General features: G+C 60.8%; 1 protein-coding gene across 1 annotated transcript in view; it reads left to right on the top strand.

Annotated features, from left to right (window-relative positions):
• The window catches only part of HMCN2 (hemicentin 2), a 32,973-nt gene extending 6,692 nt beyond the window's left edge, over window positions 1-26,281 (top strand). The window contains exons 16-79 of the mRNA XM_032131034.1: window positions 630-824; window positions 1,029-1,124; window positions 1,477-1,601; window positions 1,880-2,024; window positions 2,150-2,262; window positions 2,518-2,674; window positions 2,848-3,010; window positions 4,289-4,416; window positions 4,542-4,650; window positions 4,924-5,093; window positions 5,651-5,746; window positions 5,830-6,006; window positions 7,050-7,169; window positions 7,338-7,499; window positions 7,708-7,989; window positions 8,551-8,718; window positions 8,881-8,994; window positions 9,178-9,264; window positions 9,786-9,971; window positions 10,365-10,532; window positions 10,914-11,027; window positions 11,169-11,311; window positions 11,465-11,615; window positions 11,810-12,028; window positions 12,270-12,383; window positions 12,453-12,640; window positions 12,814-12,910; window positions 13,171-13,332; window positions 13,712-13,825; window positions 13,935-14,066; window positions 14,554-14,697; window positions 14,798-14,957; window positions 15,285-15,409; window positions 15,495-15,678; window positions 15,842-15,939; window positions 16,243-16,515; window positions 16,614-16,804; window positions 16,879-16,960; window positions 17,211-17,347; window positions 17,464-17,596; window positions 17,802-17,949; window positions 18,171-18,298; window positions 18,412-18,568; window positions 18,674-18,795; window positions 19,030-19,194; window positions 19,282-19,389; window positions 19,467-19,601; window positions 19,895-20,029; window positions 20,147-20,331; window positions 20,630-20,843; window positions 21,006-21,140; window positions 21,211-21,401; window positions 21,489-21,570; window positions 21,718-21,987; window positions 22,750-22,899; window positions 23,104-23,241; window positions 23,366-23,487; window positions 23,584-23,821; window positions 23,945-24,007; window positions 24,101-24,229; window positions 24,328-24,648; window positions 24,895-25,014; window positions 25,253-25,379; window positions 25,499-26,281. Coding sequence (XP_031986925.1) covers window positions 630-824; window positions 1,029-1,124; window positions 1,477-1,601; window positions 1,880-2,024; window positions 2,150-2,262; window positions 2,518-2,674; window positions 2,848-3,010; window positions 4,289-4,416; window positions 4,542-4,650; window positions 4,924-5,093; window positions 5,651-5,746; window positions 5,830-6,006; window positions 7,050-7,169; window positions 7,338-7,499; window positions 7,708-7,989; window positions 8,551-8,718; window positions 8,881-8,994; window positions 9,178-9,264; window positions 9,786-9,971; window positions 10,365-10,532; window positions 10,914-11,027; window positions 11,169-11,311; window positions 11,465-11,615; window positions 11,810-12,028; window positions 12,270-12,383; window positions 12,453-12,640; window positions 12,814-12,910; window positions 13,171-13,332; window positions 13,712-13,825; window positions 13,935-14,066; window positions 14,554-14,697; window positions 14,798-14,957; window positions 15,285-15,409; window positions 15,495-15,678; window positions 15,842-15,939; window positions 16,243-16,515; window positions 16,614-16,804; window positions 16,879-16,960; window positions 17,211-17,347; window positions 17,464-17,596; window positions 17,802-17,949; window positions 18,171-18,298; window positions 18,412-18,568; window positions 18,674-18,795; window positions 19,030-19,194; window positions 19,282-19,389; window positions 19,467-19,601; window positions 19,895-20,029; window positions 20,147-20,331; window positions 20,630-20,843; window positions 21,006-21,140; window positions 21,211-21,401; window positions 21,489-21,570; window positions 21,718-21,987; window positions 22,750-22,899; window positions 23,104-23,241; window positions 23,366-23,487; window positions 23,584-23,821; window positions 23,945-24,007; window positions 24,101-24,229; window positions 24,328-24,648; window positions 24,895-25,014; window positions 25,253-25,379; window positions 25,499-25,841 — 9,848 coding nt within the window. The 3' untranslated portion in view covers window positions 25,842-26,281. The remainder of the gene's footprint in view (window positions 1-629; window positions 825-1,028; window positions 1,125-1,476; window positions 1,602-1,879; window positions 2,025-2,149; window positions 2,263-2,517; window positions 2,675-2,847; window positions 3,011-4,288; window positions 4,417-4,541; window positions 4,651-4,923; window positions 5,094-5,650; window positions 5,747-5,829; window positions 6,007-7,049; window positions 7,170-7,337; window positions 7,500-7,707; window positions 7,990-8,550; window positions 8,719-8,880; window positions 8,995-9,177; window positions 9,265-9,785; window positions 9,972-10,364; window positions 10,533-10,913; window positions 11,028-11,168; window positions 11,312-11,464; window positions 11,616-11,809; window positions 12,029-12,269; window positions 12,384-12,452; window positions 12,641-12,813; window positions 12,911-13,170; window positions 13,333-13,711; window positions 13,826-13,934; window positions 14,067-14,553; window positions 14,698-14,797; window positions 14,958-15,284; window positions 15,410-15,494; window positions 15,679-15,841; window positions 15,940-16,242; window positions 16,516-16,613; window positions 16,805-16,878; window positions 16,961-17,210; window positions 17,348-17,463; window positions 17,597-17,801; window positions 17,950-18,170; window positions 18,299-18,411; window positions 18,569-18,673; window positions 18,796-19,029; window positions 19,195-19,281; window positions 19,390-19,466; window positions 19,602-19,894; window positions 20,030-20,146; window positions 20,332-20,629; window positions 20,844-21,005; window positions 21,141-21,210; window positions 21,402-21,488; window positions 21,571-21,717; window positions 21,988-22,749; window positions 22,900-23,103; window positions 23,242-23,365; window positions 23,488-23,583; window positions 23,822-23,944; window positions 24,008-24,100; window positions 24,230-24,327; window positions 24,649-24,894; window positions 25,015-25,252; window positions 25,380-25,498) is intronic.
• Window positions 26,282-27,234: the final 953 nt, after the last annotated feature.

The following is a 27,234-nucleotide window of genomic DNA, read 5'->3' as shown; positions in this document are numbered from 1 at the left end:
TACTGAGTGCTCGAGCCTGTTCCACAGCTCTCCTTTCTGGCTCAGCTCCCACTTGCTGCTTCCCAAGTCTCCCGGGCTACCCAGCAGGGAGGTGTTGGTGCTTGGTACAAACAGGAGGAAGCCTGGCAGGGTTTCCAAGCTTTGGGGAGATGCAGGAGGCTCAACAAGTGGCAAAAGATAAGGCAGTTATTGCATGGGGACATGAGGGCTTGGGATGCAACTGGGGATGCAAAGTGCCATCAGTGGGATTAGGCAGAGGTGTGGGCTGACTTCTGTGGGCCTGAAAATCCAGGTGCTCGGGGCTTTCTGCTGGAGGCAGAAGGAATGAAAGAGCATGAGGAGGAGGAGGGAAGGCTCTGTGTTGAGGCCACCAGGGTTTAAAGCAGTTAAAGATAGAAAAGTGCAAGAGATTTCGCTGACCCAGAGGGTGATGAGTGTAACTGGAAGGGATGGAAACTGCGACGGCTCTGACAGCTTTGGAAAAGCACCAAATGCTTCAAGTCAGTCTCGTAACTTGTCAGGGCACCTGGCTCATTGGTTTTGCAGCCCATTCCTTCTCCAGGCTCAGCTGTGGGGAAGCTGGGATACTGAACCTGCCTGAGCCCCTTCTCTGCTGCTCTCTCCTCCAGCTGCCCCTCACTTTCCTGAGCCCCTGGTTGACACGGAGGTCAAGGTTGGGGAGAGTGTGAGCCTGCTGTGCCATGCCGAGGGATCTCCCCTGCCACACGTCACCTGGTCCCGGCAGGACGGGAAGCCCATGGTGGGCTGGCAGGGACCATGGGGTGTTTCCAGCCAGCTGGAGGCTGCCCAGCTCCTCATCGACAGTAAGAGCTGAGTGTGCACGCATTCATTTGTGCTTTTAGCTTGTGCAAGCTTAGCTGTGCTGTAACAGCCTGCAAGCCTACAGCGCTGCGGGATCTGTCCCCACTGGAGATGGTGGTGGGGCAGGAGAGGGTGGTCCCTGTCCTGGAGCTTGCTCCAGGCTCTCCAGCCCCACCAGGCTGAGGCTTCTCCCCACTGTGCTCCAGGTGCCTCGCTGGATGACCAAGGCACCTACATCTGTGAAGCCCAGAATGAGTTTGGGAAAATCCACGCAGAGGTCAAGCTCACAGTCACCGGACAGGGTTTGTTTTTCCGTGCTTTGGTTGGTGAATCGATCCCAGCTGTTCTGGCAGTGAGTGAGTGGCAGACCCGAGCAGCTGTCTCTGGTCCTGAGCTGGCCACAGTGAACGCTCAGCAACCCCAGGGCAGGGTTTGGGCAATGCCCTTCCCAGCCCTCTTTGGCTTCATACGCTGACATGGACCCAAACTGCAGCCAATATCCCCAAATTCCTGGGGGAGTGGAGTATCTGAGCTGGCTTCTGCCGAGCCAGGATCCGGACCCCAGAAGAAAGATGATCTAGATCTGTTCTCCTGAGTGTTCCTGACCAGTTTATCACTGATTAATACTGGTTCCCTTTCCCCTCTTTCAAGCAGCCCCAGAAATAGCTCTTGCATCCCCCGTGGTCCGTGTGCTCCCAGGCCAGCCTGTGTCGCTGCCCTGTGTGATCCTGGCTGGGAGCCCGTTCCCAGCTCGCCGCTGGCTGAAGGATGGGCAGATGGTGAGATTTCCATGCCCGCTGGGATGATGGGTGTGTGGAGGGATACCTACCCTGTGGTGAGGGCTTCGCTGCAGGATGGATCCCCCAACCTGTGGGGCCAAAGCTGCTGGTGAAAGAATCCAAGGGAGCATTTGTGTTGGGAGGGCAACATGGGTTTATCTCCACATCCGGATGTTCCTGTTGCTCAAAGATTCATTTCTGGATGTGCCCCAAAGACACGGATATGTTGTTGTTTGACCCCCCATCTGTCCTGCTTTCTGCTCTCTGCCCGTGTCCAGGTGGCCCCAGGTGACCACTACTCCATCCGGGCTGACGGGAGCCTGCACGTGGACCAGGCATCGCAGGGGGATGCAGGGACCTTCACCTGTGAGGTGACCAACGCCGTCGGCTCACACAGGCAGGACGTGTCCCTGGTCATCCACGGTGAGTGTCGGGGAGCTGCGTGTCCCCGCTCAGCAGTGACATGGGGCAGGTGCTCTCTCTGCTCTGCTCTCTGTGGTGGACATGGCCCTGGTCATGCAGGATGAGGGGCTTCTCTTCCTTCCCAGTTCCTCCCAGCATTGAGCCTGGCCCTGTCCTCGTCACTGCCACCGAGGGAGCAGCTGTCACCCTGCGGTGCAATGCCACCGGTGTGCCCCCCCCTGCTGTCACCTGGGCAAAGGTAGGTGACAGGGACAGGCCGACTGCTGTGCCCCTGCCAGCCAGGCTGGGGCCACCCCCGGGTTCAGGGTAACGTGTTTGAAGCGAGTGTAGCTCCCCAGTGTGGCTGTGGCTGCCTCAGCAGGCGGCACTAAGTGCCCTGGGAAGCTGGGACCAGGGCATGGCTTGCTCTGATGGTCCCGAGCCCTCTTCTTGCCTTTGGGATGCTCAGCTCGTGGGAGAGTCTCTGCCTTCCTCCCTTCCCTTTCTTCTGTAGGGCACGGAGCCCATTTCACTGAGCCCACACTACCACCTTGACCCCAATGGGACCCTCCTGATCCCTTCACCATCCCCTGGGGATGCTGGCACCTACTTCTGCACAGCCACCAATGCAGCAGGGTTCTCCAGCCGGGAGATGCAGCTCTCCGTCAGCAGTGAGTGCTCAGGACAGCTCCAGAAGGGACTGGCAGGGAGAGCATGACCTGGGAACACTCCTGGCTTCCTTGAAGCACCTGTCCAGATGGGTTTACAGGATGGGAAGAGAGGTGATGAGGGCTGTGGGGCACCTGAAGGGTCCCTGCACCAGCTGCGCTCCCTCTCCATCCAGCAAAGCCCAGGATCAGTGTGAACGGATCACAGGAATCAGACCCTGTCACCATCCTGGCTGTGCTGGGGCAGGAGACCACGCTGCCCTGCGAGGTTCAAGGAAATCCCCCTCCCCTGGTGGTGTGGAGCCGGGAGCAGCAGCCACTGCCTCTCGCCACCACGAGGTAAGGAGGGTTGTGGGTGCTGGGGGCCACAATCTCCTGGCATTTTCAGAGGGATGTCAGGTCCATGAAAGGACTCAGCTGCTTGGCAGGGAGATGTGAAGGGCACCCCTGTCACCCTGTGGCCAATGCTCAATGCAGGAGCTGAGGCAGCCAAGCAGTACAGCATTAGCTCTGCTCTCCTTGGAGAGCACCAGGCTTTTTTCCATCTTCCAAACATCTGCTGGGACCAAACAGCTGCTTCCAACCCTTCATGTGCCTACCCTGGACACAGGGCTGGGGTTGGGAAGTAAAGGCAGCTCCAGTGCAGCTCCTCACCCTGCTGTCCATCTGCCTTCGTGCGCATTCCTGCCTTGTGCCGTCATAAGGTCAAGGATGTGCCTGGGGATGGTGGATCCCTGTGGGAAGTGTTGGACCAGGGCTTGATGCTGGGATGAGGTCTGGCACAAATGCAGCTTTTAGCCCGGCAGTGGCTTTGTCTGCACTGGAATGTGGGGTTTTAGGCCAGATTTGTTCCAGTGAGTGCCTTCTGGAGGGACAAATCAGTTTCTTGCTGGTGTTGAAGCTGATGGCAGCCACGAGGCAGTCATTTAATGTGATTTGATGGGAGAAGATAAACACATATCCAGCAATTCTCCAGGTTATCCAGTGTCTTGGTCTTCCAATGCTTTCTCAGCACATTAGGGATTCCCTTCCAGCAGAGTGCTAAAACCCCAGGCCCCAGTCTTGGGGTTAAGCACTTCTTTCCCTGTACCTGAGGATTGCTGTAGGAAGCAGGGAGGCATCTTGGTTTTGCTCTTCTTGGGGGATGTGCTGCCTTGTTGTTCATGTCTAGTTTGCCATGGCTCTTCCTCGCTGACCTGTGCTGCTCCCCACATCTCAGCTGGCTTGTCCATGCTGGGTGATTTATGGGAGCACATGAGGAGGAATCTGCAGCCGTGGGCTGAGATGATGTTATGTCTGTGGAGCACAGATGAGGCTGGGAATGAGAGTGTGGCCAGCTCCAGCTGCAGGGACTGTGCTCTGGGGGACCCTTGTCTTCCTTCACCCCCCTGGGCTCATGTGCTGCCTCGTGCTGAGCTTGTGCAGGGGCTGAGCAAAGGGGATTTGCCCCCCTGGGCAGCTCTGCCTCCCTCTTTGAGTGAGAGGTGGCTCTGGTGACCTTTTCTTGGCTGTCCCAAGGTGACAGCGAGCTCTCAGCCCTTAGCTCCTGCTCAGGGTTAGGTGATGGATGACATGGCTGTTCTTCCCATCCAGCTTTTCTGTTTCTTCTCCCCCAAGGTACAGTGTCCTCCCTTCAGGATCCCTCCACCTGGCCAAGCCCCAGGTGACAGACACCGGCCTCTACACCTGCACAGCCACGAACGCCGCGGGGAGCGCCTCGCTCAGCTACAGCCTGCACGTCCAAGGTTCAAACACCCCTCCAGGGCTTCCTGTACTGCTGGGGTCCTGCACCTCCAAGTCCCTGGCTGCTCGCACATCCCTGTGCCAAGGTCTGAGGGTGGTCCCAGCCTGAGGTCTCCTGTCCCCCCAGCACCCCCCCAGCTGTGGATTGGACATGGGGAAAGCCACCTGACGGCTGTTGCAAACACCTCCCTGAGGATTCACTGTCACGCCATGGGCATCCCCCCACCCCAGATCCAGTGAGTGCTGCCGAGGGGTGGGTGCTGCCTGTGTTCCCTGGATGGGTGGTAGGAGCCTCTGGCATGGGGTGTTCCTTAGGGTGGGAGGCATCCATTCCTTCTCCTTGTCTGTGGTGCCCTCTGCTCAACAACCTGGGCACTGTCAACCCCATTCCAGGTGACAAGGGGACAGACCTTGCTGTCAGCACTCAAGTTCACCCCTTTAATGTGTAGAGATGGGGTGGGTGGTGGCAGGACAGACCAAGGACTTGCTGCCTGTCCCCTTCCTCACAGGTGGCTGAAGGATGGGCACCCGCTGGATGGGCAGGATGGTGTGGTGGTGTCCGAGGATGGTGGGACTCTGCTGGTCACCAGAGTGGGGCTTGGTCACGAAGGGCTCTACGTCTGCCAGGGCAGCAGCTGGGCAGGGCTGGCCCAGGCAGAGGTGCAGGTTTCAGTGCATGGTGAGAGCAGCATCTGGGGTGAGACCCGCTATCCAGCCCATGTGTTGGGAAGAACGTGGCTGGCCAAAGGGGTGGGAGTTCTTGGCCCGAATTTTTGGTAGGTACAGGGTCACTGGCTTGATTTCTTGGGATCTTGTCCTTTGTTGATGAGGCTGAGAGCTGATGGCCACTGGCACCACAGCAAATCCTTGACTGCTGTTTCCTGGTGGAAGGTCCTCCCCCAGCCCCATTTCCCCTCCACCAGCAGGAAGTGACTCTGAAAGTGCCGGGTGAGAAACCAGGCAGGGAGGGGAAATTCCTACCTGGAAAGGATGAATGTCTCATTGGGGCAGGGAACAAACCTCTGGCTGGCTTGGGGAGCAGTGGTGGCACCACGGGGTGATGTGGTCCCCTCCCAGAGCAGGGACCGAGCTGTGGCCCTCGGCTGCTGCTCTGCCAGGACTCGGTGCGTGCTGAGAGCCACCGGTGAGCCTGGCTGTGCCCCAGGGCCCTGCGCCGTGGTGGCTGCAGACAGCCCGGGTCACACAGAGCCCGTGACAGTGGGTGCTGGGTTGCAGTGCCCCCAAACATCGAACCCAGTGCGGTGGATCTGGCCATCCCGGAGAACGGCACGGCATCCCTGGAATGCCTGGCCTCGGGGCTGCCTGCTCCCGGTGAGTCAGTCCTGCCGCTCAGCTCTTGCTCGTGAATCCCAGCAGCATCGCTCCTCACAGCTCAGCTCTCTGCTTCCCTCCAGGCATCACCTGGTACAAGGGGCGCGAGCAGCTCTCGGCCGGAGCAGGAGTGACCCTGTCCAGGGATGGGAAGCGCCTGGAGATCCCACGTGCCCGACTCTCTGATGCAGGCAGCTACCGCTGCGTGGCCTCCAGCGTGGCCGGCGTGGCTGAGCTCTGGTACAGCCTGCAGGTCACTGGTGAGTGCAGCCTGAGAGGTGGGGGCTTCCCCTCTGGAATATCTCGTGTGAGCGTGGGACCAGTGGGGCTGTCCCAGCCCTCAGGACACATCCTGGAAGATGGCTCTAGCAGACCCCTGTCCTCTATCCCATTTGCAATTCCAGTCATGAAATCCCCTGTGTTCATCCCAAATGATGTCCTGGAAAGCTGTGGCCCCATGGATGGGTAGTGCCAGGTCCTCATTATGGGATCACCTACACACCCTGTCCCTTTCGCACTCTGTGTGTCTGGTGACATTTCTGTCCCCCTGTACTCAGTGGAGTCAGTGGTGACTCCTGGGCTGCTGCCAAGACAGGCACTGGACACTTTTTCTCACTTAATCCAAGCATGCCTGCAGCTTCCCAAACCATTCAGCATGTCCACAGCACCGGGGGCTGAGCCAGGGTCTGGCTTTTCTCAGGGATGCTCTGGGCCATTTGGTGGAAGTCCTGCAGGCAGGTGGCCAGGGAGTGGAGAAGATCCAGTTCTCCTGGTCTGGGCTTGTTCCTGCAATCTCTTCCCAGGGAAATGTTTGCACGTCTGCTGTCCTGGCTCGGGTGGATTGTTTGGGTTCTTCTGTTTTTGTTTTTCAAGGGTTTCTGGGTGTTGGGGTTTTTCTTCTCCAAATTGATATCCCTCATGGGAAGGAGTTACCATTTTCCAGCCAGCTGTATTTATGAGCAGCTGAGAACAGCATCTGATAATGGAAAGAGTTGGGTAACCTTCTCAGTGGGCAGGGCTGTCGAATAAGCTCTGTCTGGCCAACCTGACCTTGGCCTGCTTGTGGGATGCTTGGTCATCCTCTGCTGTTGGCCACGTGCAATTAAAAGCATCCCTCGCTTGGCTGGAGAGACAAGATTATTGTTTCCATGTGAAGCCAGGGCAGGGGAGGGTCAGTGTTTTCTTTTGTGGCAGCCAGCAGGGCTGCAGGGGGTGTTATCCAGCAGGATGGAGCTCCAGTGAGGAGCTCCCCTTCTTCTCTTGTCTGATGTCATCCTCTGAGCTGCTCCTCTCATCCCTGCAGTGCCTCCATCCTTCTCCTCGGCAGAGCCCGAGGCCATGTCTGTGCTGGAGGGACAATCTGTCCAGCTGGCCTGTGAGTGCCATGGGATCCCCCTGCCCACCCTGAGCTGGTGGAAGGACGGTAGGGCCCTGTTCCTCAGCCCCATTTCTCCCCTCATCACTTGTGTTGACCCAGCTCTTGGTCTCCTTGGAGCAAGGAGCACATTTTGTTGAGCAGTATCCAGCTTCTGGGTGGGAATTTGTCCTGCTGGGAGCCTAAGGGGAAGCTGCTCTCCCCTTCCCTGGGCAGGTGAGCCCCTCTCCACCCAGCCAGGGAGCCCAAAGCTGGTGTCCCCAGGAGGGAACATGGTGTACATGGAGAAGGTACAGCTGCTGGACAAGGGAACGTACACGTGCGAGTGCAGGAACGCTGCTGGCAGCAGCAGCAAGGAGCATCACCTGGAGGTGCACGGTGAGTGTGGGGGACCAGAGACCTGTGGGGGTGGGTGGAGGTGTTGTGACCTCTCTCAGTGCAAGGTCCAGATGGACCCAAAGCCGTTGCCTGGTGCCTTGGGTATCTTGGAAGGGGTGCTGCTACCTGGGCCAGCTTTGCCCCCCACTTGTGCATGGCTGAGGGAGTTGCTGCACATCCCCTCCCCCCTGTGTCCCTCTGCCCACAGCACTGCCAAGGGTCCAGGGCAGCAGCAAAGCCCCGAGGAAGGTTTCTGTCATCAAGGGTGGCGAGACAGTCCTGGAGTGCGAGGCCATGGGGACACCACCACCCTGGGTGACGTGGGTGAAGGATGGGCAGCCCGTGGCCAGTGGGGACGGGCTCCTGCTTACAGAGCAAGGGAGGCAGCTGCACATCCCCAGGGCAGAGGTGGCCCACGCAGGACACTACACTTGCCTGGTGGCCAACGCAGAGGGGCAGGAACAGAGGGAGTTTGATGTTTTGGTGTATGGTAAGGATGTGGGATGGGGCTGGTGGCTGGGGTGGATGCAGGCAGGACCAGGAGGGTGGTGATGTGGAGCAACCTGACGTGGAGTAGATGTTGGACAATCCAGTGTGTAGAAGGTCTCAGGGTCAGCAGGGTTATGCTTCAGGAACAGCTGCAGAACTGGGCCCATCAGCTGCAGAACTGGGTCCCTCAGGCGGGAGTTTCTTTCCAGAGCCATCACATACAAAGTCCTCTACTACCCAAAGACTTGAGGAAACCTCATGGGTCAAGGTCACTTGAGCTATAGAAGGTCTGAGGTGGCTCAGGCCGTGTGGCCAGCTCGGTGTGACACCTGTAAGCCGGGGTTCAGGTGTGCAGGTAAGTGGCACACACTCGCTGTGGGTCACCTGTCCCATAACACCTTCAAAGTCACCATCTCCAGGTGATGCTCATGGTCCTGGGCTTGTGTCCTGAAGCTGTACAAAGCAGGAAGGTGGGAAAAGCCAGCTTCACCCAGTTTTCCCCTCTTCACTTTGCTCCTTTGCTGCTTTGCAAGTGGATGTCCATCTTTTTCTGCATCCCCAGTTCCCCCTGAGTTTATTCGAGGATCAGGACTGACAACCAATGTCAGCGTTTCCCTGCAAGGATCCCTGATGCTGACCTGCGAGGCCACCGGCATTCCCGAGCCCACCCTCACCTGGTTCTGGGATGGCTCTCCTGTTACCCCCAGCGAGCACACACACGTGCTTTCAGGTCAGAGGTCTGGGTGCTGCGAGAGATGAGCGCTTTGGGAACATGTCTTGCCCCAACACTGATGAGTTCAAACTCATGGTGGAGCTACAGCCCCACAGCAGCACCGCTGGGATGTGCTGGTACCTGGACCAGGGCTCTGAGACCTCTGCTCCGTGCTTCCAGGGGGCTGGCTGCTGAGGCTCACCCATGCACGAGCCCAGGATGGTGGTCACTATTCCTGCCTGGCCAGCAACGTAGCTGGGGAGGCCAGGAGGCATTTCCACGTGGAAGTCCTAGGTAAGGAGGGGTCTTCTGTCTGCTGCAGGATTCCTGGTGGGGTTTCAGAGCTCCACCCTTGCAGGAATAGACATGAGTTAAGACTGGACATGCTGGGTGTGCTGGAGTCCTTCGTGCCTTAGGATGTGAGCTCAGAGGCCAAGCTGGCCAGCTGCTGAAGTCACTGGGGGCTTGTATTCCTAGTTCCTCCCCACATCGAGAACGCGGGTGAAGAAGACACCTTCAAAGTGCCCGAGGGTCACCCTGTCACCTGGTCCTGCCTGGCTTCAGGTGAGCTTCAAGTGGGGAAAGGAGGTGGCATGAGCAAGTGGGAGATGGGGCTCAGGGCAGACCTGAGTCTCACTTTGGGGTGTGGAGCAAATGGCTGTCTCCAGGCAGAGAGATGAAAACAGCTGAAATCGGCTGCAGAGCTTTTCTTGGGATGGTTCCTGGCTTTGCAGTTGTGCTGTCCGGGAAGCGCTGGGGAGGGGACGCCCACATGGGGAGCCTGTTCCACAATGTAAGCTCCAATTTTTCCCAAATGGAGCTAAAATTCCTCTAATCTCTTTTCTCCTTTAGTGATGGGAATAATTAATCACTTCCCACGCAGGACAGTTCTCTTTCTTCTTGCTGGCTCATCCAGCAGCCTCTAAAATCCAGATCCAGATCATGATAATTCTGATTTGGGATGATGTCCCTGCTTTCCAGAAAAGCTCCGACAGTGACCCCAGCCAGGCTGTGCTCACACATGGAAAAACTTCACACGAAGGCCAAAACCTGTTTTCCATCCCTAAGGATGTTTTCCATCCCAGGCAACCCACAACCTAAGATCACCTGGCTGAAAGACAACCACCCTCTCCCTGGCACCTTCTCCATCTCCCCCGATGGCTCCTTGTTCCACATCCCCCGAGCCTCCCTGGCCGACGCTGGTCGCTACTCCTGCCTGGCCTCCAGCTCTGTGGCAAATCAGACCAAGCACTACCTGCTGGATGTTTTGGGTATGAGCTGCCTTTGGATGGAGGCAGGGTCTCAGGTGTGAGTAGACTTAGAGGGTTTTAATGGCCTGCCCCAGGTAGGTGAGGAGGATCTCTAAGTTCTGTAGCCAAAGCATGGCATGGACCTGTCCCAAAGCCCTTGTGAGACCTCTTGGAGGAGCAGAAAGCACCTGTTTAGTGCAGGATCCATCTCTGATGGTGGCTTGTGGGAAGGGGGAATGTGTCTTCTGGGTCTCTGTGTTTTTGGAGGGCAGCAGGACAGGGCAGAGTCTGAAGGTGGCACATGCGTCAAGTCCAACTCCCTGAGCTTGGATCATGCTCTCTGGTGGGGTGTGAAGTGCTGGGAAGCCTAAGTGGGTGCTAGTGCTGATCTAACACACAACCACGTCTCTGCAGCCAGCCCTACCTTTGCTCGAGATGATGCTGCCACAGAAGAAGTGACAGTGATCATCAACAACCCCATCTCCCTGGTCTGCGAGGCTCTGCCATACCCATCTCCCAACATCACCTGGCTCAAGGACGAGGTTCCTCTCAAAGCATCTAGAAATGTCCTCCTGCTCCCTGGTACCGTGCTGCTGTCCACTGGCTCTGCATGACTGTGGTGGCCCCTTGCTGTGTATGCCTTGGGGAGTGGGAGCGGGATCTTTTCTTGGTCTGGCTGGGGTCCAGCACAGTGGGATGGTGAGAAGTCATCATCCTGCAGGACATGAGGGCTCTGGCCATCAGCTGGATGCTCTTCCAAGTGCTGCATCCTCTGATAATATCTAGAATCTCCTCTGTGCTGGTTTTTATAAGCCTGGGGCTGGGCTCTAGAAGAGCATTAGGCCCCCTCGAGCCAGGCTTGCAGGTGCTCAGCAGGTCCCTTGAGATGCCTTCAGGTGCTGCATGGGGAGAGAGAGCTGTGGCTGTGAGCAGCGACCCTCTCAGGAGACCCCCTTTGCCCAGGTGGCCACGGGCTGCAGATCCTGAATGCCCAGGAGGAGGACACGGGCACCTACAGCTGCGTCGTGGCCAGCGAAGATGGGGAGGCTGTGAAGAACTACGCTGTGAAGGTCCTGGGTGAGGGGGCTCCCCATGTCCTTCCTAACTCCTGCAGTGACCTCACCACTGTAACCAGGCCACTGCTGCTCCCTTTTGCTCCCTTTTGCTCCCTTTTGCTCCCTTTTGCTCCCTTTTGCTCCCTTTTGTCTTTCCCCCCAGTTCCTCCTTGGATTGCCAGAGAGGATTCTTTGGGGGAATTTGCCGTGAAAGAGGTGAAAACCAGGGTCAACAGCACAGTGGTGCTGGAGTGTGAGACCTGGGCTGTGCCCGAGCCGACCATCCAGTGGTACAAGGACAAGCAGGTGAGGTCCCAGCTGTGACCAGGGAGAAGCTGCTGGGTTTGGGAACTGTGCCAGCTGGACGGAGTGGGAAGATACCCTTTATACAGCTGGCTGGGCTCTGCCCCACTCCTGGGTGTGTAATACTCCTCCTGCCCTTCTGTTTCTTCTCTGCAGCTCCTGGCAAGCTCTGAACACCTCCAGATCCTCAGTGAAGGGCAGGTCCTTCAGATCCACCCAGCCAGTGTCTCAGATTCGGGGCACTACACCTGCGTGGCCACCAATGCTGTGGGTGAAGATGACAGGGACTTCATCGTGCACGTCCAAGGTGAGCCCAGCCAGCACCCAGAGCAGGGGGTTTCTCAGCAAGGGCAGGGGCCCTCAGGGGTCACTTGTGGGAGGAGAGAAGGGTGAGCAGGAAAAAAGTTTAAGCCTGCTGGAAAACAACATAGCTCCAGCTGTGGTTACACCGGGGGGTTGATGTCCCCATTCCCCACAGCTGACCACAGCCTGTCCCCGCAGTGCCCCCCATCTTCCAGCAGCAAACAAGCCCCAAAGAAGCTCTTGAGATCTTCTACCGGGAGGAAGATCAGGATGGGGAGGTGACAGAGCACCGACAGGCTGTCCTTGGCCAGCCCACCGCGCTCTACTGCGACACCAGTGCCATCCCACCCCCCCAGCTCACCTGGTACAAGGATGGGGAGCCCCTCTCCCCTGGCCCAGGGGTGCTGATGCTGCAAGGTAATGGGTAATAGGTGTGAACCCCCACTGTGGGGCTTGGGGGTGGTCCTGCAGCAGCTCCGTGGGTTGAGAGCATCCATAGCGTGGAGGAGGTTGGATCCTTCCTCCTGCCAACACACACAGCACCCGTGGGACCTCTGAAGTCACTGGGGCGGCACAGGGCTCTGTGCAGGGTGGGGCTGGGGGGGAAATCCCACAGACCCTTCCCTGTGCCCTGCCCCAACCCTGTCCCGTGTCACAGGGGGCCGGGTGCTGCAGCTGCAGGTGGTGCAGGAGGAGGACAGCGGCAGGTACACCTGCGAGGCCGCCAATGCTGTGGGACAGGACCGCCTGCACTACGAGCTGGAGGTGCTGAGTGAGTATGGGGCCAGGGGCACATTGGATTGGGGCACATTATGGCAGCCCCATAACCGCCTGCTTCCAGCTGCCCCGGCCATCCGTGGTGGCACGGAGGACCTGGTGGATGAGGTGACAGCCACCATCAATGGCACCGTCCGCTTCGGGTGTGAAGCTACTGGGCACCCAGAACCCACAGTGTCCTGGCTCTGGAATGATCTCCCCATAGAGGCTGGCCCACGGCACCAGCTCCTGGAGGGTGGCACAGTCCTGCAGGTTGGTGTCCTCCTAAGCAGGTGGCTGTGTCGGGGAGGGACACAGGAGAGAGTGGATGGAGCACTCTTTCCTCCCAAAGGAGGCTGCCCTAGTCCCACCAAGGTCCCCGTGGGAGTCCCAACATCTCCCCAGCTCGGGGCCGCCCTCAGTGGTGCTGTGCTCCCCCTCTGCAGGTGGTGATGGTGGAGGCGGGTGACACTGGGAGCTACACGTGCGTGGCTGAGAACGCGGCCGGGTCAGCTGAGAAGCACTTTGCCCTCGCCGTGCAGGGTAAGGCATCTCCCCTTCCCTGGGTCACTGATTTACTCCCCTCCTCCTCTTTCTCCACCAGCTGGAGTCTCCTGTGGCTCTGGAACTGCATGGCTGCCTCTGTCCCCTCGTGCTGGTCACGCTCGCCCTGCACGAGGAGGTCGAGGTGCCACACGCTCCGAGCAGGCGAGAGGCTCGGGTGCGTGCTTCCTCCTGGGGAGGCATCGACCTCCGCAGTGATGGCTCCCCTTTGCCACTCTCTTTTGGGTGCACTGGAGCAGAAGCTCCCTGGAGTGTGGGTACAATCCCCGAAAACGTTGATGGCATTGTCAATGGCAGCGTCTCACTCGTGTGCGACATCCAATCCCACCCGGCTGCAGAGATCACCTGGTACAAGGATGGCCACGTCCTGCGGCTCGGTGAGGAGGTGACCGTCACCCCAGGTACGTTGGGATGAGCCAGGATGGTTGCCTGTGCCCTGGCTCTAGGTCCCTTAACCCCCCTTTTGGGATGGCACATGTGGGACTTGAGCTCAGCTTTTGGGTTGTATGACACACTAATAACACGATGCTGAGTGATCCCCTCTGGAGAGGACCAAGGGCTGCAATCCTGCAGCACTCCATGCTGCTGCTTCCTGGGAGCTCAGTGCCCCTTCCTGCTGGGCAGAACAAGGCTTTGGACCTCAAAGAGAGACTCCATGGCCAGACTCCTTTTGCACGGAGCTTGGCTGGGTGCTGGGGGATCAGTCAGCTTGCTGCCACGGTGGCCCAGACCTGGTCCTGCTCCAGGCTGTCCTGATTCCCTGCTCTCTGCTTCTTCCAGGCTCTCGGGTGCTGCAGCTCCCTCACCTGCAGCTTTCCAGCTCAGGCACATACACGTGCATGGCACAGAGCATGGCCAGCCAGGCTGAGAAGAGCTTCATCCTCACCATCCATGGTACGTGGTGAGGGCTCAGCCAGGAGCTCTGTCCCCTGAGCACGCGCTGAGGAGCCGACAGTGAACCCCGGTCTGTCTCACACCCCCTGCCCCTGCTCACCCTCCTCAGAACCCCCAGGCATCCAGGACTCACAGCAGGAGACGCTTGAAGCTGCCATGGGGACATCCCTTGTCCTGACCTGTCAAGTCACTGGTGTGGCCGTGCCTGCTGTCACCTGGCTGAAGGACGGGAGCCCGCTGGGTGTGTGTGCAGGGGAACGCTGTGCCAGGCTGCCACCCCCAGCCTCGTTGCTGTTCCCCTCCAAGCAGTCCTGCCTCAGTTTCCCAACTTCTAATCCTGCTGCAAGAGACCCTCAGGGCTGCACAGGGAGGGGACAGAGCATGGAGGGGCTGGCCTTTTCCCTGCGTGCTTTTAAGAGGCCTCACGTTCATTCCTGAGACTCGAAGCAATGGGATGTGGGCACAGGATGTGATGGAGGGATAGGGGGGGGATGAGCTCTCTGGGTACCAGCCCTTGGGGTGCTTGCTGCGACAGGGGTTTGCCCCCAAACCGGTGGCTCTTTTTTCTTGTAAAGCTTCAGCAGTGAACTCTGCAAAAACCCTGCTTTGCTCTAACAGCGTCCCCAAACCTGGGTCTCAGGGGTGGGAAGTGGGGGGAAGCACAATGAGCCTGGGGAGGGCTCAGAGGAGGAGCACTGCTCAGCCCCATTCACCCTGTCTCCTTGCAGAGATGAGCCCAGAGCAGGGTCTGGTGTCCGGGGGGGCCCAGCTCCAGCTCAACCCCCTCCAGCCCTTCCACCAGGGCCGATACACCTGCCTGGCACAGGGCCCGGCAGCCGAGGCACGCAAGGACTTCATGGTGCTGGTGCGAGGTAGGGCTTCCCCGAGGCAGCCTGGTCCCTGCGGGCTCTCCCTCGGAGGTGAGCCTTCCTCCCCCTCCTCTCCCTCAGCCTCCTTCTCTCCTGGGTGCAGTGGCCCCCCAGATCAGCAGTGCAGGGGACCCCAGTGAACACAGCGTGCTGGAGGGCGGCAGGGTGAGGCTGGAGTGCCGGGCAGAGGGGCAGCCCACCCCCCACATCTCCTGGCTGAAGGACGGGCAGCCCCTGGGGCTGCAGCCCCCCTCACGTGCCCGGTGAGTCTGGGGGGGAGGACACCCCAGGGGCACAGTGTCCCCACGTGCAATATTGCTAGGCAAGACAGGCTGAGTTCTTCTGCTTCTTCCTGTTGTTTGTTCTGGGATGCACTCATCCCAGCTCTTTGCTGAGAAAATATCATCCTGGGTTAAGCCCTGGAGACTGGAATGGTCGCTGTCACCCTGGCAGGGTTCCACTTGATGCCCTGACCTTGCAGTGTGCCCCAAAACCCTCATCGGTGGCTGTAAACTGAGCACAGAGCACTTCTGCCCCGCGGGCACGTTGGGGATGAGCACACAGGTCACTGTCCCATCCTCCCCACGCAGGGTGTCCCCGGATGGCAGCTCCCTGCTCCTCGAGGGGCTCCGAGCTGCCGACTCCGGAGCTTACACGTGCCTGGCCCGGAACAGCCTGGGCGAGGACACGCGGCTGCACACGCTGAACGTGCTGGGTGAGCAGGGCTGGGACCTGCGGGGCAGCGCCGGGGCCACCCCCACCCCCGACAGCCCCATCAGCCCCTCTGTCCCCTCGCCCAGTCCCTCCCGCCATCGAGAGAGGTGCTGATGACTCGGGGGTGGTCCGCGGAGTCCTGTCCGCCGTGGTGACGCTGGAGTGCTGGGCACGAGGGTCCCCTCCGCTGCACATGAGCTGGCTGAAGGATGGGCTGCCCCTCCGCCTGTCCCCTCATGTCACCCTGCTCTCAGCTGGGCACATTCTCCGGTGAGAAGGGACCCTGGAGCAATGGTCAGCCGCAGGCTTTGGGGCTGGTACCCAGGTCTGCATGAGGGAACAGCCGCTGCTGCACCCTGAAGTGGCTGAGTGTCACCTTGGGGGAGCAGGGAGTCACCCCGAGCTGATGTCTCCTCCCCATCCCATGGGTTAGGATCTCCCAGGCACAGGTCTCCGATGCCGGACTCTACACCTGCATTGTGTCCAGCCGGGCAGGGGTGGCCGATCGCAGCTTCGTCCTGCAGATACAGGGTATGGGGCAGGGGCTTAGGGGGGGGCAGAGCGGGGGGTGTCTGGAGACTGATTTTGTTGGCAGAGCACACGTGGTGCATTGCAGCCCATTCCCAAGCAGGGTCATGAGCCATCCTTCGACTGCTGGGGTGGGCTTGGAAGGGATGGAGCAAAGCAGGACCAACCTGAGAGCAGCCCCAGAGCATCCTGCAGGAGGGCTGAGCCACCTCTGGCTGCTCGCAGGACACCAGGGAATGGCCAAACCCACCCCCAGTGCCTGGGGACCTGACTTTTGTCCCTTAAAGGGAATCCTTCCCTCCCCAGTGCCCCCTGTCCTGGAGAGCCCGGAGAGCAGTGAGGAGCAGATGGTGGCTGAGGGCTCTGACGTCACTTTCACCTGCAAAGCCACCGGGTCCCCAGCACCATCAGTGACCTGGCTGAAGGATGGAGAGCCCCTGGGGCAGCAGAGTGACCAGGTGCCTGGTGGCCCGCAGCTGAGCCTGGTGGCCGTGGGGCCGTCTGATGCAGGCATTTACTCGTGCCTGGTGGTGAATGAAGTAGGGGAGGTCAGCAAAGCCTTCCACCTCCTGGTGATGGGTGCGTATCATCCTTCTGGGATTTGGGAAGGGCAGCTTAGCCAATTTTTTGGGAGCAATGAGGGGATGAGCCCTCCTGCCTTGCTGTGTACCTTGCAGAGCCACCCCGTGTCGAGGCTGCGTCCCACCCCACTGAGATATCCATCGCTGTGGGCACCCCTCTAGAGCTGACGTGTGTGGTGACAGGTGTCCCCATGCCCACTGTCACCTGGGAGAAGGATGGATGGCTGCTGGCAGGGCCCTTGCTCGTGTCAGGGAATGAGAGCACCCTCCACATTGAGAGCATTGAGGTAGGAGCTCCGCTTTTTTCTCCCTACCTGGGTTTTCTTTTTGTGCCTCAATTTTTCTGCTCCTGGCTGTGCAGGTGGCTGATGCTGGCTTGTACACCTGCCTGGCCACTAGCCCTGCAGGGGAGGACAGCAGGAGCTTCCATGTCAGCATCCAAGGTAGTGTGGCCCCAGCAGTGCAGCGAGGAGAGGGCTAGCAGGGGGTGCTGCAGGATGGCCCAAGCTTTGGGGGACCAGAGAGCCAGAGCATCCCTGCATCCTTCTTTGGGATTGGTGTGGGCTCCAAAAGAGGGGTCTGGAGCACAGTGATGTCCTGCAGAGTGGGGGCCTATGCATGACTTCCAGGGATAGGTGTGCGGGTGCCCAACCCACGTGGCACACCCTGACCCCCCTGGCCCGTGTCCCACAGCACCACCCAGCATCGCGAGCACTGGGGAGATCTCCATCATCACGGCTGTGGCAGGGGGGCAGCTCCTCCTGGAGTGCCCAGAGGGTGCTGAGCCCCACCCCAACATCGAGTGGCACCGGGAGGGCTCCCCGCTGCAGGTACCTGCGACGAGACCAGGGACGGTCACGGTCAGGGACTGGGATGCACCGGCACCATCGGGCTGGTGCTGGGGGTGATGCTGGGTGGCTGCTGATGGGGGTCCCGGGGGTTTTAGGAGGATGGCCGCAGGCAGGTCCTGGCCCAGGGGCGTTTCCTGCGGCTGCGGGCGGTGGCTGCTGCGGACGGCGGCGAGTACAGCTGCAGGGCCCCCGGGGACACCGGCCCGCGCGTCCGGGTGCAGGTTCACGGTGAGTGCTGCCCTGCCCTGTCCCCGGAGTACCGGCTCCTTCCCGGTTAAATCCAGGATGTGGGGTATTATAGGGTGTCATAGGGTCGGGAGATGGGATGGCAGGGCTAGACTACACCCACCCCCCCAGTGCTGCTCTGGGCTGGTGTCCTCCACCCCTGAGCCTTATTCCACACTCTTGGTGGTGTCTCTGGGCGCTGCCACAGTGGCCCCAGAGATCCAGCCGGGCCCTGAGGAGGTGAAGGTGCTGCTGAACACCTCTGCCGTGCTGCCATGCCGCGCAGAGGGGTGGCCCGTGCCCCGGGTGACATGGCGGAAGGATGGCCAGCTCCTGCCCCTGCCTGGGAGCAACAGGTACGAGGCTCTGAGGGTTGGGGACACCAAGGACTGGCACTTAGACCGTGCCACCCTCCACAGCCACAGGTGATTTAGTGTGCCAGTCACCCTGTGGAGAGCTGTGCTCTGTCCTCACACCAGCTCAGTGGGCACGTGCTGCGTGTGGCTGCAATGGCACTTGTCACCCTTCCAACATTCCCAACCCTGAACCCGCAGGTTCATTTGTTCTCCCTCCCCAGGCTCCAGTTCCTGCCAGGAGGTTCCCTGCAAATTGACCCCGTCCAGGTCCAGGATTTGGGCCATTACCTCTGCATGGCATCCAGCCCTGCTGGCTCTGACCGGCGAGGCCTGGACCTCCATGTCCTGGGTAAGCAGGAGAGCCAGATGGATCCTTCCTGCAACCCACCATGGCTGGGCTGCTCTCATCAGTGCAATGATGTGCTACTGTTCTCTGCTCATCGCTGCCATGCCCTCCCACAGTCCCTCCTGCCATCGCCCCCGGGCCCTCCAACCTCACCCTGTTGGCTCAGCAGCCGGCCATGCTGGGCTGTGACACCCAGGGGTCCCCTGAGCCCCACATCAGGTGGGAGAAGGATGGCCGTCCCCTGAACCTGCACCTCTCATCTGGCGCCTACAGGTACCCGCAGGACCCGCCACCTTGTACACCAAAGGGTTCCCCTGTGGGGTGGGGTTTGCCCCCCATGGGACAGGGGTGATCCTGATGTGTGCTCTGCCCGCACAGTTTGCAGTCCTTAGGGTCACTGCTCATCTCCAGCCCTGGCCCCCGGGATGAGGGGCGCTTTGAGTGCATCGCCACCAATGCTGCCGGAGAGGCACGGAAGGTCTTCCTCGTGTCTGTCCACGGTGAGCTCCTGGGGCTGGGGGTCTTGCTGAGAGTGGCTTTCCCAGGATCTGTCACCACCTCGAGGGTGATGTGGGTGTGCTCCAGCCCCACATGGGGTTGGGTCCCCTCTCAAGGACTGGGCTCAGGGGTGGACAAGAGTGGAAAAGAAATATCCGTGCCCATGTGAACAGGGACAGAATCCTCTTCAACTTTTGCCATACAGCCCTGCTCACTTCCCTCCCTCCTTTCTCCAGTGCCCCCCACCATCGTTGATGACCTTACAGATGTGGTTGTCACCCGGCTGTCCCCCGCAGTCCTCACCTGCTACGCCTCGGGCGTGCCCCCGCCCACGGTGTCATGGAGCAAGGAGGGGGCTCAGCTGGGCAGCAGAGGAGGGGGCTACCGCGTCCTGCCCAGAGGTACAGCACGGGGCAGCACAGCCCCGGCCGGGACAGGGGGTCCCTGCCAGCCCTGCCACTGCCTCCCCTCTGCCCGCTGTTTTCCAGGAGCCCTGGAGATCAGGCAGGCGCTGCCTGCACACACCGGCCGCTACACCTGCACTGCTCGGAGCACCGCGGGCAAGGCCCGGAAGCACCTCTGGCTCACGGTGCACGGTATGCACGGCACCAGGGTCGTGCTGCTGAGGGTCCCACACCCTCTTCCCAGGATAGCACTTCCCTGCCCTTTACAGAGCCCCCTGCCTTGAAGCCCCTGCCTGGCATGGTGATGGTGATGGTCAACACCAGCGCGGTGCTGTCCTGTGAGGCCACAGGCGTCCCCCGGCCGGAGGTGACCTGGCAAAAGGATGGTGTTGGCATCACTGGAGGTGAGCAGGAGTGTGCTGGGGGCTGGCAGAGCCCGCATTGCCTGCCAGCCTCTACTTGGGGGAAGACTTAGGTGCCAGGGATTTGTAGGCATCCCGGCAGGGTGTGGGGTGTCACTGTGCATGAGTCCTCCTGGCTCCCGGCTGCTTTCCAAGGTGGGTGTGGTGGCTTCTGGATCTGTTCCATGGAGACTCCTCGGGAAGAGGCACTTCTGTGGGGGAAGCAGTCCCTGCACATCATCCATCTGCGCCTTGGCTCAGCTGTGCTTTCCCATCCTGTCCTTCATTTCTGCCAGGGTCTGGGCGGAAGGTGTTCCCCAACGGGCAGCTCCGTCTCCTCCGAGCAGCCCCGGAGGATGCAGGCACCTACCTGTGCATGGCTCGTAACCCCTCGGGCACGGCTGCGGGGAAGACCAGGCTCATTGTGCAAGGTACAGCAGCGATCAGAGCGCCAGCGCTCGCCCCTCTGCTCAGCCCCTTCCCAGCGCCTCACAGCAAAACGTGGCTTCCAAGGTGTGAGCAAGTCCCTGCCCTTCTGCCCCATCCAGTGCCCCCCATCATCGCTGCCGGCCCGCTGGAGCTGGTGGTCCTGGAGGGGCTGGAGGTGCTGCTGCCCTGCGCTGCTCATGGTGTTCCCGAGCCTCGCGTGTCCTGGAGCCGGGATGGAGCCCTGGTGCGGGGCAGGAAGGCCACCGTGCTGCCCTCCGGGGAGCTGCTGCTCCGGGATGTCCGGGTGAGCACTGTCCCCTGGGGCCGCTGTAAGGCTGGAGTGCTGAGCAACAAGTGTCTTTTGCTGCTGAAGAGCATTTGGCTGCTTGTGAAAATATCTGGCAGAGGGAGAGCACCATGCAGTCCTGTGCCACAGGCTGGAGGGTTGGGGCAGTGTGAGATTGCTAATGTGGGCTGGAGAAAGTGGTTCTGTCCAAACTGTGACTTTTGAGATGCACAACAACCAGCAGAGCTGTAGCTCAGCGAGCCAGGGCTGCAGCTGGATCCCAGATTCAAGACGACTCCCTCTCATCCTCATGCAGGAAGGGGATGCTGGGAGCTACTCCTGCACCGCGGTGAACTCTGCTGGGAGGGCCGTCCGCCGGCTCTCCCTCTCCATCCACACCCTGCCCACCTTCACCCACCTGCCCACAGACACCACCGTGAGCCGGGGCGAGAGGCTGGAGCTGGTGTGTGCCGCCGTGGGCAGCCCCCCGCCCCGCGTCTCCTGGATGGCCAACGGGCAGCTCGTCACTGGTACCGGGGCAGGGGCAGGGGATGCTGAACTCGGGGGAGAAAGCGATCCTGGTGCCACCCTTGTCCCACCTTTCAGGGTCCCCGGCGTGCCAGCACGTCTGGCTGTGCGGGGTTGTAACCAGCTGATCCCCAACCACACTTTTGGGGGTTTGCACCCCGCAGATGGTGTGTCGGGGCAGAGCGGGCGGAGCATCCTGCGGCGGGAGGCAGCCACACCCACGGACAGCGGGACCTACGTCTGCCACGCCGAGAACAGCGCCGGTGCCATCAGGGCCACTGCCTTCGTCTCTGTCAGAGGTAGGTGCTGGCAGGGGAATTGGGGTGCCCGTCCAGCCCCCCTTCTCTGCCACCCCTTTCCCGTTCCCAGAGGCACCCGTCATACAGGGAGACGCCAGCACCTACCAGGCGGAGCGCTCCGGAGGCGATGCCCTCCTCGACTGCGATGCCCAGGGTCACCCTGAGCCCCTCATCCGCTGGAGCAAGGACGGGGTGCCGGTGGTGGCCCATGGGCGCCTGCACCAGCTGCAGAATGGCTCCCTGGCCATCCGTGCTGTGCGGGTGAGCGGGGCCCGGGGGGTGCTGGCACATTTCAGGGTGCTTTTCTGGCAAAGCAAAACGCTGTGCTGATGCTGTTGGTCCTGCTAGAGCACCGATGTGGGGCAGTACCAATGTGTGGCGGAGAACGATGCGGGCACAGCAGCAAAAGTTGTCACCCTGGCGCTGCAGAGTGAGTGCTGCCCACCTCCTCACCCTTCTTTTAAGGGACTGCAAACCATGTCACCTCTCAGCCCCTCCAACCACCCCTGATCCATGGGGAATGCTCCCAGAACCGCTGGAATGCCGCATCACTACCTGCATCCCTTTCCCTGCCCAGGCATCCCCGTGGTGACAGTGACACCAGGAGCGGTGACAGTCCATGCTGGGCAGCAGGTGCTGCTGCACTGTGTCGTGTCAGGGGAGCCCACCCCCTCCGTGGAGTGGCAACGGGATGGCGAGCCACTCCCCGAGGGTCCCCACGCCCATGTCCTGCCCAATGCCACCCTGCTCCTGCCCTCTGTCACCCACCACGACGCCGGCAGCTACTCCTGCCTCGCCCGCAATGCCCTGGGCTCTGCTGCCGCCCACGCCTCCCTGGATGTCCAAGGTGGGTGTCTGCCCCTGGCCCTGGGGGGCTTTGGCTGGCTCGAGGGCTGGTGCTGCCTGCAGTGCTGTTACACCCTGGGGTGAGAGCTCCAGGACGGTGGTTTGGGGGGATATTGCCTTTCCTTGCTTGTTCCAGCCTGTGATTCATACTCTGGTTTGTCCTGTCCTCTCTCCCACTGCTCACCTGAAGGCTTGAGCCCGAGCAGACCCTTGCCCAAGCAGCCACTGCGTGCCAGCCCTCACTGGCCTCTCCTCAGCCTTCCTGCCTTAGTTGCCCGTGATTAAATTCCCGTCTCCCAGGGGCTCTGCTAAATGCACAGACACATCCTTTCCTGCTGCCCCTCGGGAGCAGAGAGCCAGGCTGGAGGAAGTGCCAGGTGCCCTATGTGCCCTTGTGTGGCTGGTGGCATTTCGCTGCCAGGCATGCTGGAGAAGCAAATAAAAGCTTGGGGCTATGCCGGGACCTTGAGGTTGATACAGAGCAGGGTTTGGGGGTGTCAGTGCCTGTCGGTGTGACAAGGCACAGGGCCACGCTCACAACATCCCTTGTCAACATGGCACCGTGCCTGGAGCCGTGGGGTCCCTGGGGACTGTGCTGTAGCCAGGCAGGGACACTGCCTGCCTTGCTCTGGCTGCCTTCACCTCCGGAAAACAAGATTTTCTTGACATGCAAATTAGCGAGAGGGGAGTCAGGGAAGCGCCCTGCTCTCCCATGGGTGTGCAGTCCCCGTGCTGCTGCCTGACCCCATCCTCACTGCCCCAGGGGAGCCGCACCAGGTGCGGGGCAGCCTGGTCGGTGTCATCAATGGCCACGAGCTCGGTGTCTCCACCCTTGATGCCAGCGTGCTGGGTGACTCTCAGTCCGGCACCACCGCCCTCCGGAGCAGCATTGGGAGCATTCCACCTGCCTTAGGTGGGTGGACATTTCTACCCTCACCCGTGTAAGGGTTTTGATGTCCGTCAGATGTAGATCTTGGGGGAAAGGTTTTTATTTCTTTTTTTCCCCAAAAGCAGCCCCCACATCTGCGCCCTGTGGGCAAGGAGGCATGGGGCAGGCTGAGTGCCCCCTTAGGAGAGTGCTGGCTCCACGGTGACACCCTTTCTTCTCCATTCCCAGGGCCACTGATGCAGGTGCTGGTGACCATCATTGCCCCCATTTACTGGTCCTTGGCACACGCCAGTGGGGCAGCCCGCAGCGGGTTCCTGCTCACCCAGGGCACCTTCCAGCACGAGTCTCTGCTGCAGTTTGCCACAGGTGAGGGGTCTCTGATAAGAGAGCCCGGTTAGCTCCTGAGGAAGCTCAGACTCCATCTCCCCCATGCACCATCCCTTATCCAAGAATGGAGCTGTGGGCTGTTGCTCACCGTTCCCCCCGGCAGGGGAGCTCCTGCGGGTCACCCACCTCGCCCGGGGTGCGGATGGCACTGGCGCTCTGCGGCTGGACAGTGTCATCAGCGGCTCCGTGCCGGAGAGCTTCGGCGATGCCGTGGTGCTGCTGCAGGTGCTGGCACTGCCCATTATCCCCGTGAGACCACGACTGCTGCGCCGGGAGCATGGGGGGATCCACGGCCTGACCCCCCTCCCTGCCTCTCCCCAGGACTTCAGCGAGCGCTACGTGCAGACAGGCGCGGGGCAGCTCTCCGGGGGCTCGGTGCAGAGCTTCCTGCGGGATGGACGCCTCGTCCGTGCCCACTGCAATCACACCATCGTGTTCGACCCCCCCGTGGGGCCACAGCCCCCCCGGGTGCAGCACCTCCGGGCCCGAGCCATCACAGCCTCTTATGACCCAGCCAAAGAGGAGCTCCGCTTCCAGCTCCGTGCCTCACTTGATGCAGGTAACCAGGCGAGTCCCAAGGATGGGGGTGGATCCATTTGCCAGTTCTGGGTGTCTGTGAGGGTGCAAAGGCCACGTCCCTGCAGTGACATGTCACTTCTCATTCTCTCTGCTCAATTCACAGGGGCTGATAGAGACCAGTGCCCACTGGGATTCATCCCGGACCCTGGGCAGCGGTACTGCATTGGTACGGACCCTTCCTGAGGGGGCATGTGGATGGCATGGGGCACTTGGTGCCACTTCCCTGTCCCCCCAACCCTGTCCTCTCTCTGCTCCCCAGATGTTGATGAATGCACTGAGAGGTCCCACGCCTGCCGATACAACCAGATCTGCCAGAACAGCGCCGGGTCCTACCGCTGCTCCTGCCCTCCTGGCTACCGCACGCTGGGCGTTGGCTGGCCATGCTTGGGTAGGAGCTGGGTTCTCAGGGTCCATGGTCAGCCCTGACCTGCTCCAGCCTCAGTTTCCCCCATCCATCTGCAGCTCCCCACCTCTTTCCTCCTCCAGATGTCAATGAGTGCCTGCAGTTTCCCCCACCGTGTGCCTTTGAGTGCCGCAACCTGCGGGGCTCCTACGAGTGCCTGTGCCCCGCTGGCAGGACCCTGCTGCCAGGGGGACAGTGTGGCACAGCAGGGACGGATGCAGGGGACACAACGGGCAGCGTGCCCTGGGACACCCCCATGCGCTGGCAGGGGCTGAGCAGCCACCCACGGGGACGATCCTTCCACACTCAGCTCGCCCTGCGCCGCGTGGCGAAGGATGCAGGGGTGGGTGCCCGGGGCCCCCCCTGCCCCATGGGCTACATCAGGAGGAATGGCACCTGCACTGGTGAGTGCACGTTGGGGAAGGGTGTTGCAGGGAGTTCAGAGACCGCTTTGTCCCCAAAAGGTACCTCGTGTTCTTCTTGCTGCCCTGTCCACCACTTTGTTTGTGCCCTGTGGTCTTTGCTGTGCTGGGAAGGGGAGGCGACAGCCAGGTTGGCCCCAGAGGGGCACCAGAGGCACTGGTGCACTGCAGCGGCACCAGAGGGGACTGATCCTTCCCATCTTGCCTTCACCCTTTCTTGCCCTGCAGACCTCGATGAGTGCCAGACACTGAAGCAGTGCCAGCACGAGTGCAGGAACAGCCCGGGCAGCTACCACTGCCTCTGCCCCCCCGGCTACCGGCTGCTGTCCAATGGGAAGACCTGCCATGGTCAGTGCAGGGGTGCCCAGTCCCCATGGTGCCCCGGGTGTCATCTTTTGGGGGCTGCAAGTCTTCCTCCTCTCTTGGGAGGGTTGTTCCCAGAGCCAGCAGTCCACAGTCTGAGTGCTCATGTCTCACTGTCTCTGTGTCCAGGCAGATGTGGGAGGGTGGGGGAGCTGGGGATTGGACCCCTATCTCAGCCATGGGCACCCCAGCACCCTCAGACCTGTCCCCTCTCTCCCTGCAGATGTGGATGAGTGCATGGAGGACACAATCCAGTGTGGCTCGAGCCAGATGTGCTTCAACACCCGTGGAGGTGCCCGGTGCATGGATGTGCCGTGCCCGGCCGGGTACCGGAGAGGCTCCCGCCCAGGGTGAGTCGTGCTGTGGGGCTGGGGGTGCCCATCCCGCTCTCTTCATGTCACTACGATCCCGAGTGTCCTGTCCACTCTCTGGCACCCACCACATCCCACATTCTCCATCTCTCATGCAGGCTGTGCGTGGGTCGCTGTCCCCCGCTCTGCGGCCCGGCCGGTCCCCCCACGCTGCAGTACCAGGTGCTTCCCCTGCCCCTCGGCATCGCTGCCCGCCGGGACGTGGTGCACCTCAACCCGGCCACCGCCCTGCGCCACCGGCCCGTCTTCAGGCTGCTGGAGCAGGACCCCGACAGCCCCTTTGCTCTCCGCACCGAGAGGGGCCACGGCATCATCTCCACCGTGCGGCCGCTGCGGGAGCCCGGCACCCACCGGCTCAAGGTGCAGGCGCTGGTCCCAGACGGGCAGCGAGCACCCAGCATCTTCCTCCTCCTCATCTCCGTCTCCCCCTACCCTTACTGACACAGCCGAGGGACAGGAGGGGACGCAGGGTCATTTCTTCTCCTGTCCCTCCCCACCCCATCGGTAGGGCACGTGGCTCAGGGAGTGCTGAGTTTGTACCTCTTCTCTCCCTCCCAGACACCCCCTCGCCCCTGAGCTGTGTTCCCGTCACCCAGGGCTGGGCCCTGACTCAGCAGGAGAGTCAGGATCCCAGGGGGGATTAGATGTCTCACCAACCTCTTGCAGTGAGGTCCCAGATCCCAGAACAAACAAAGCTCTGGATGGCCTTGGCCGCTATCAGCCCCCAAATGTGGGGGGTGGGAAGATGAACTGGGTGACAGTGGACAGCGAGGGTCCCACCGGGGTGCAGGGAGGGGTTCCCTGAGCTGGGGAGGATGTGGGGCACCCCAGCACTAACCATCTATTAAATTGAAATAGTCTTTTTGGTTTTTTAAAATCCACTTGGTTTCTGTGCGCTCTTACTGATTTATGAAGGTGTTTTGTGGCTAAATATTAGCTGTGCCTGAGGAAGATGCTTTCTTCAGTGTGTGGGAGAATTTCCAGGGCTTTGGACACCTCCCTGCCTGGCCTTGGACCATAAAAGGGAGGTTGTCTGGATGTGGCAATGCCAGAAGGCCAATGTCCAGCCCCTGAAGCTCCAATCCTGCCCTGGTGTCAAGTCCCTCAAGCAGCAAGAGCAGGATGTGGCCTCTCTGCACATGGTGAACATGGAGACTGCTCCCAAAGCACTGTCTCAGTCCTAGTTGATGGTGTGGGATGGGAGGTGCTGGCCCCAGGAAACATGAGCCCACGGTCACCAGGGCTGGGCCATAGAGGCTGATGGTGGCCATGAACTTTCTGTGGTCAGATCCTGTCGCTGGAGCTGGCTCTTGCTGCACTTGTCTGAGATTCCCCTAAAAATCTCTGTCCTTTGGGATGGAGCCTTCCTGTCCTCCAAAGCCAGGTCTGCTGTGGGTCTGGGGTGCTCTGGGCATGTATGAGGGGGAAAGGTGAGTTTGGCTCCATGGACAACCCTCTGCCCTGTCCCCTCCTGCCCACCCTGGCTCCTGCATCGCCTCCTGATGGAGGTGCAAATAAATCCAACCTTCCCCCTTCTTGCTGGTCCAGGGGGGAAAATCAGGTGCTGCAGAGCACTGTCTCTTCTCTGGCCCCATTGTCCCACTCCTTGGGGGCAGCTGACTCTGTGGAGTCCCCCCAGTGACACCCCTGGGTGCTCTGTGGAGATTGCTGAGGAGGTCAGGAGTGGGGGGACAGCAGTGGCAGCACCCAGAGCAGCCATGCTGGGGCTGGGCACTGGCTCCATCCCGGCCCGGGGGCAGCTTCTCCCCCCGTTCTGCCGGGCACCCCGCGGGCAGGAGGAGCGCAGGACCTCTCCCGGGGACCGTGCCCAAGG

This window comes from Corvus moneduloides, chromosome 21, assembly GCF_009650955.1.
Source record: "Corvus moneduloides isolate bCorMon1 chromosome 21, bCorMon1.pri, whole genome shotgun sequence".
NCBI classification, from domain to species: Eukaryota; Metazoa; Chordata; class Aves; order Passeriformes; family Corvidae; genus Corvus; species Corvus moneduloides.
This window is presented reverse-complemented; position numbering and strand designations above follow the sequence as displayed.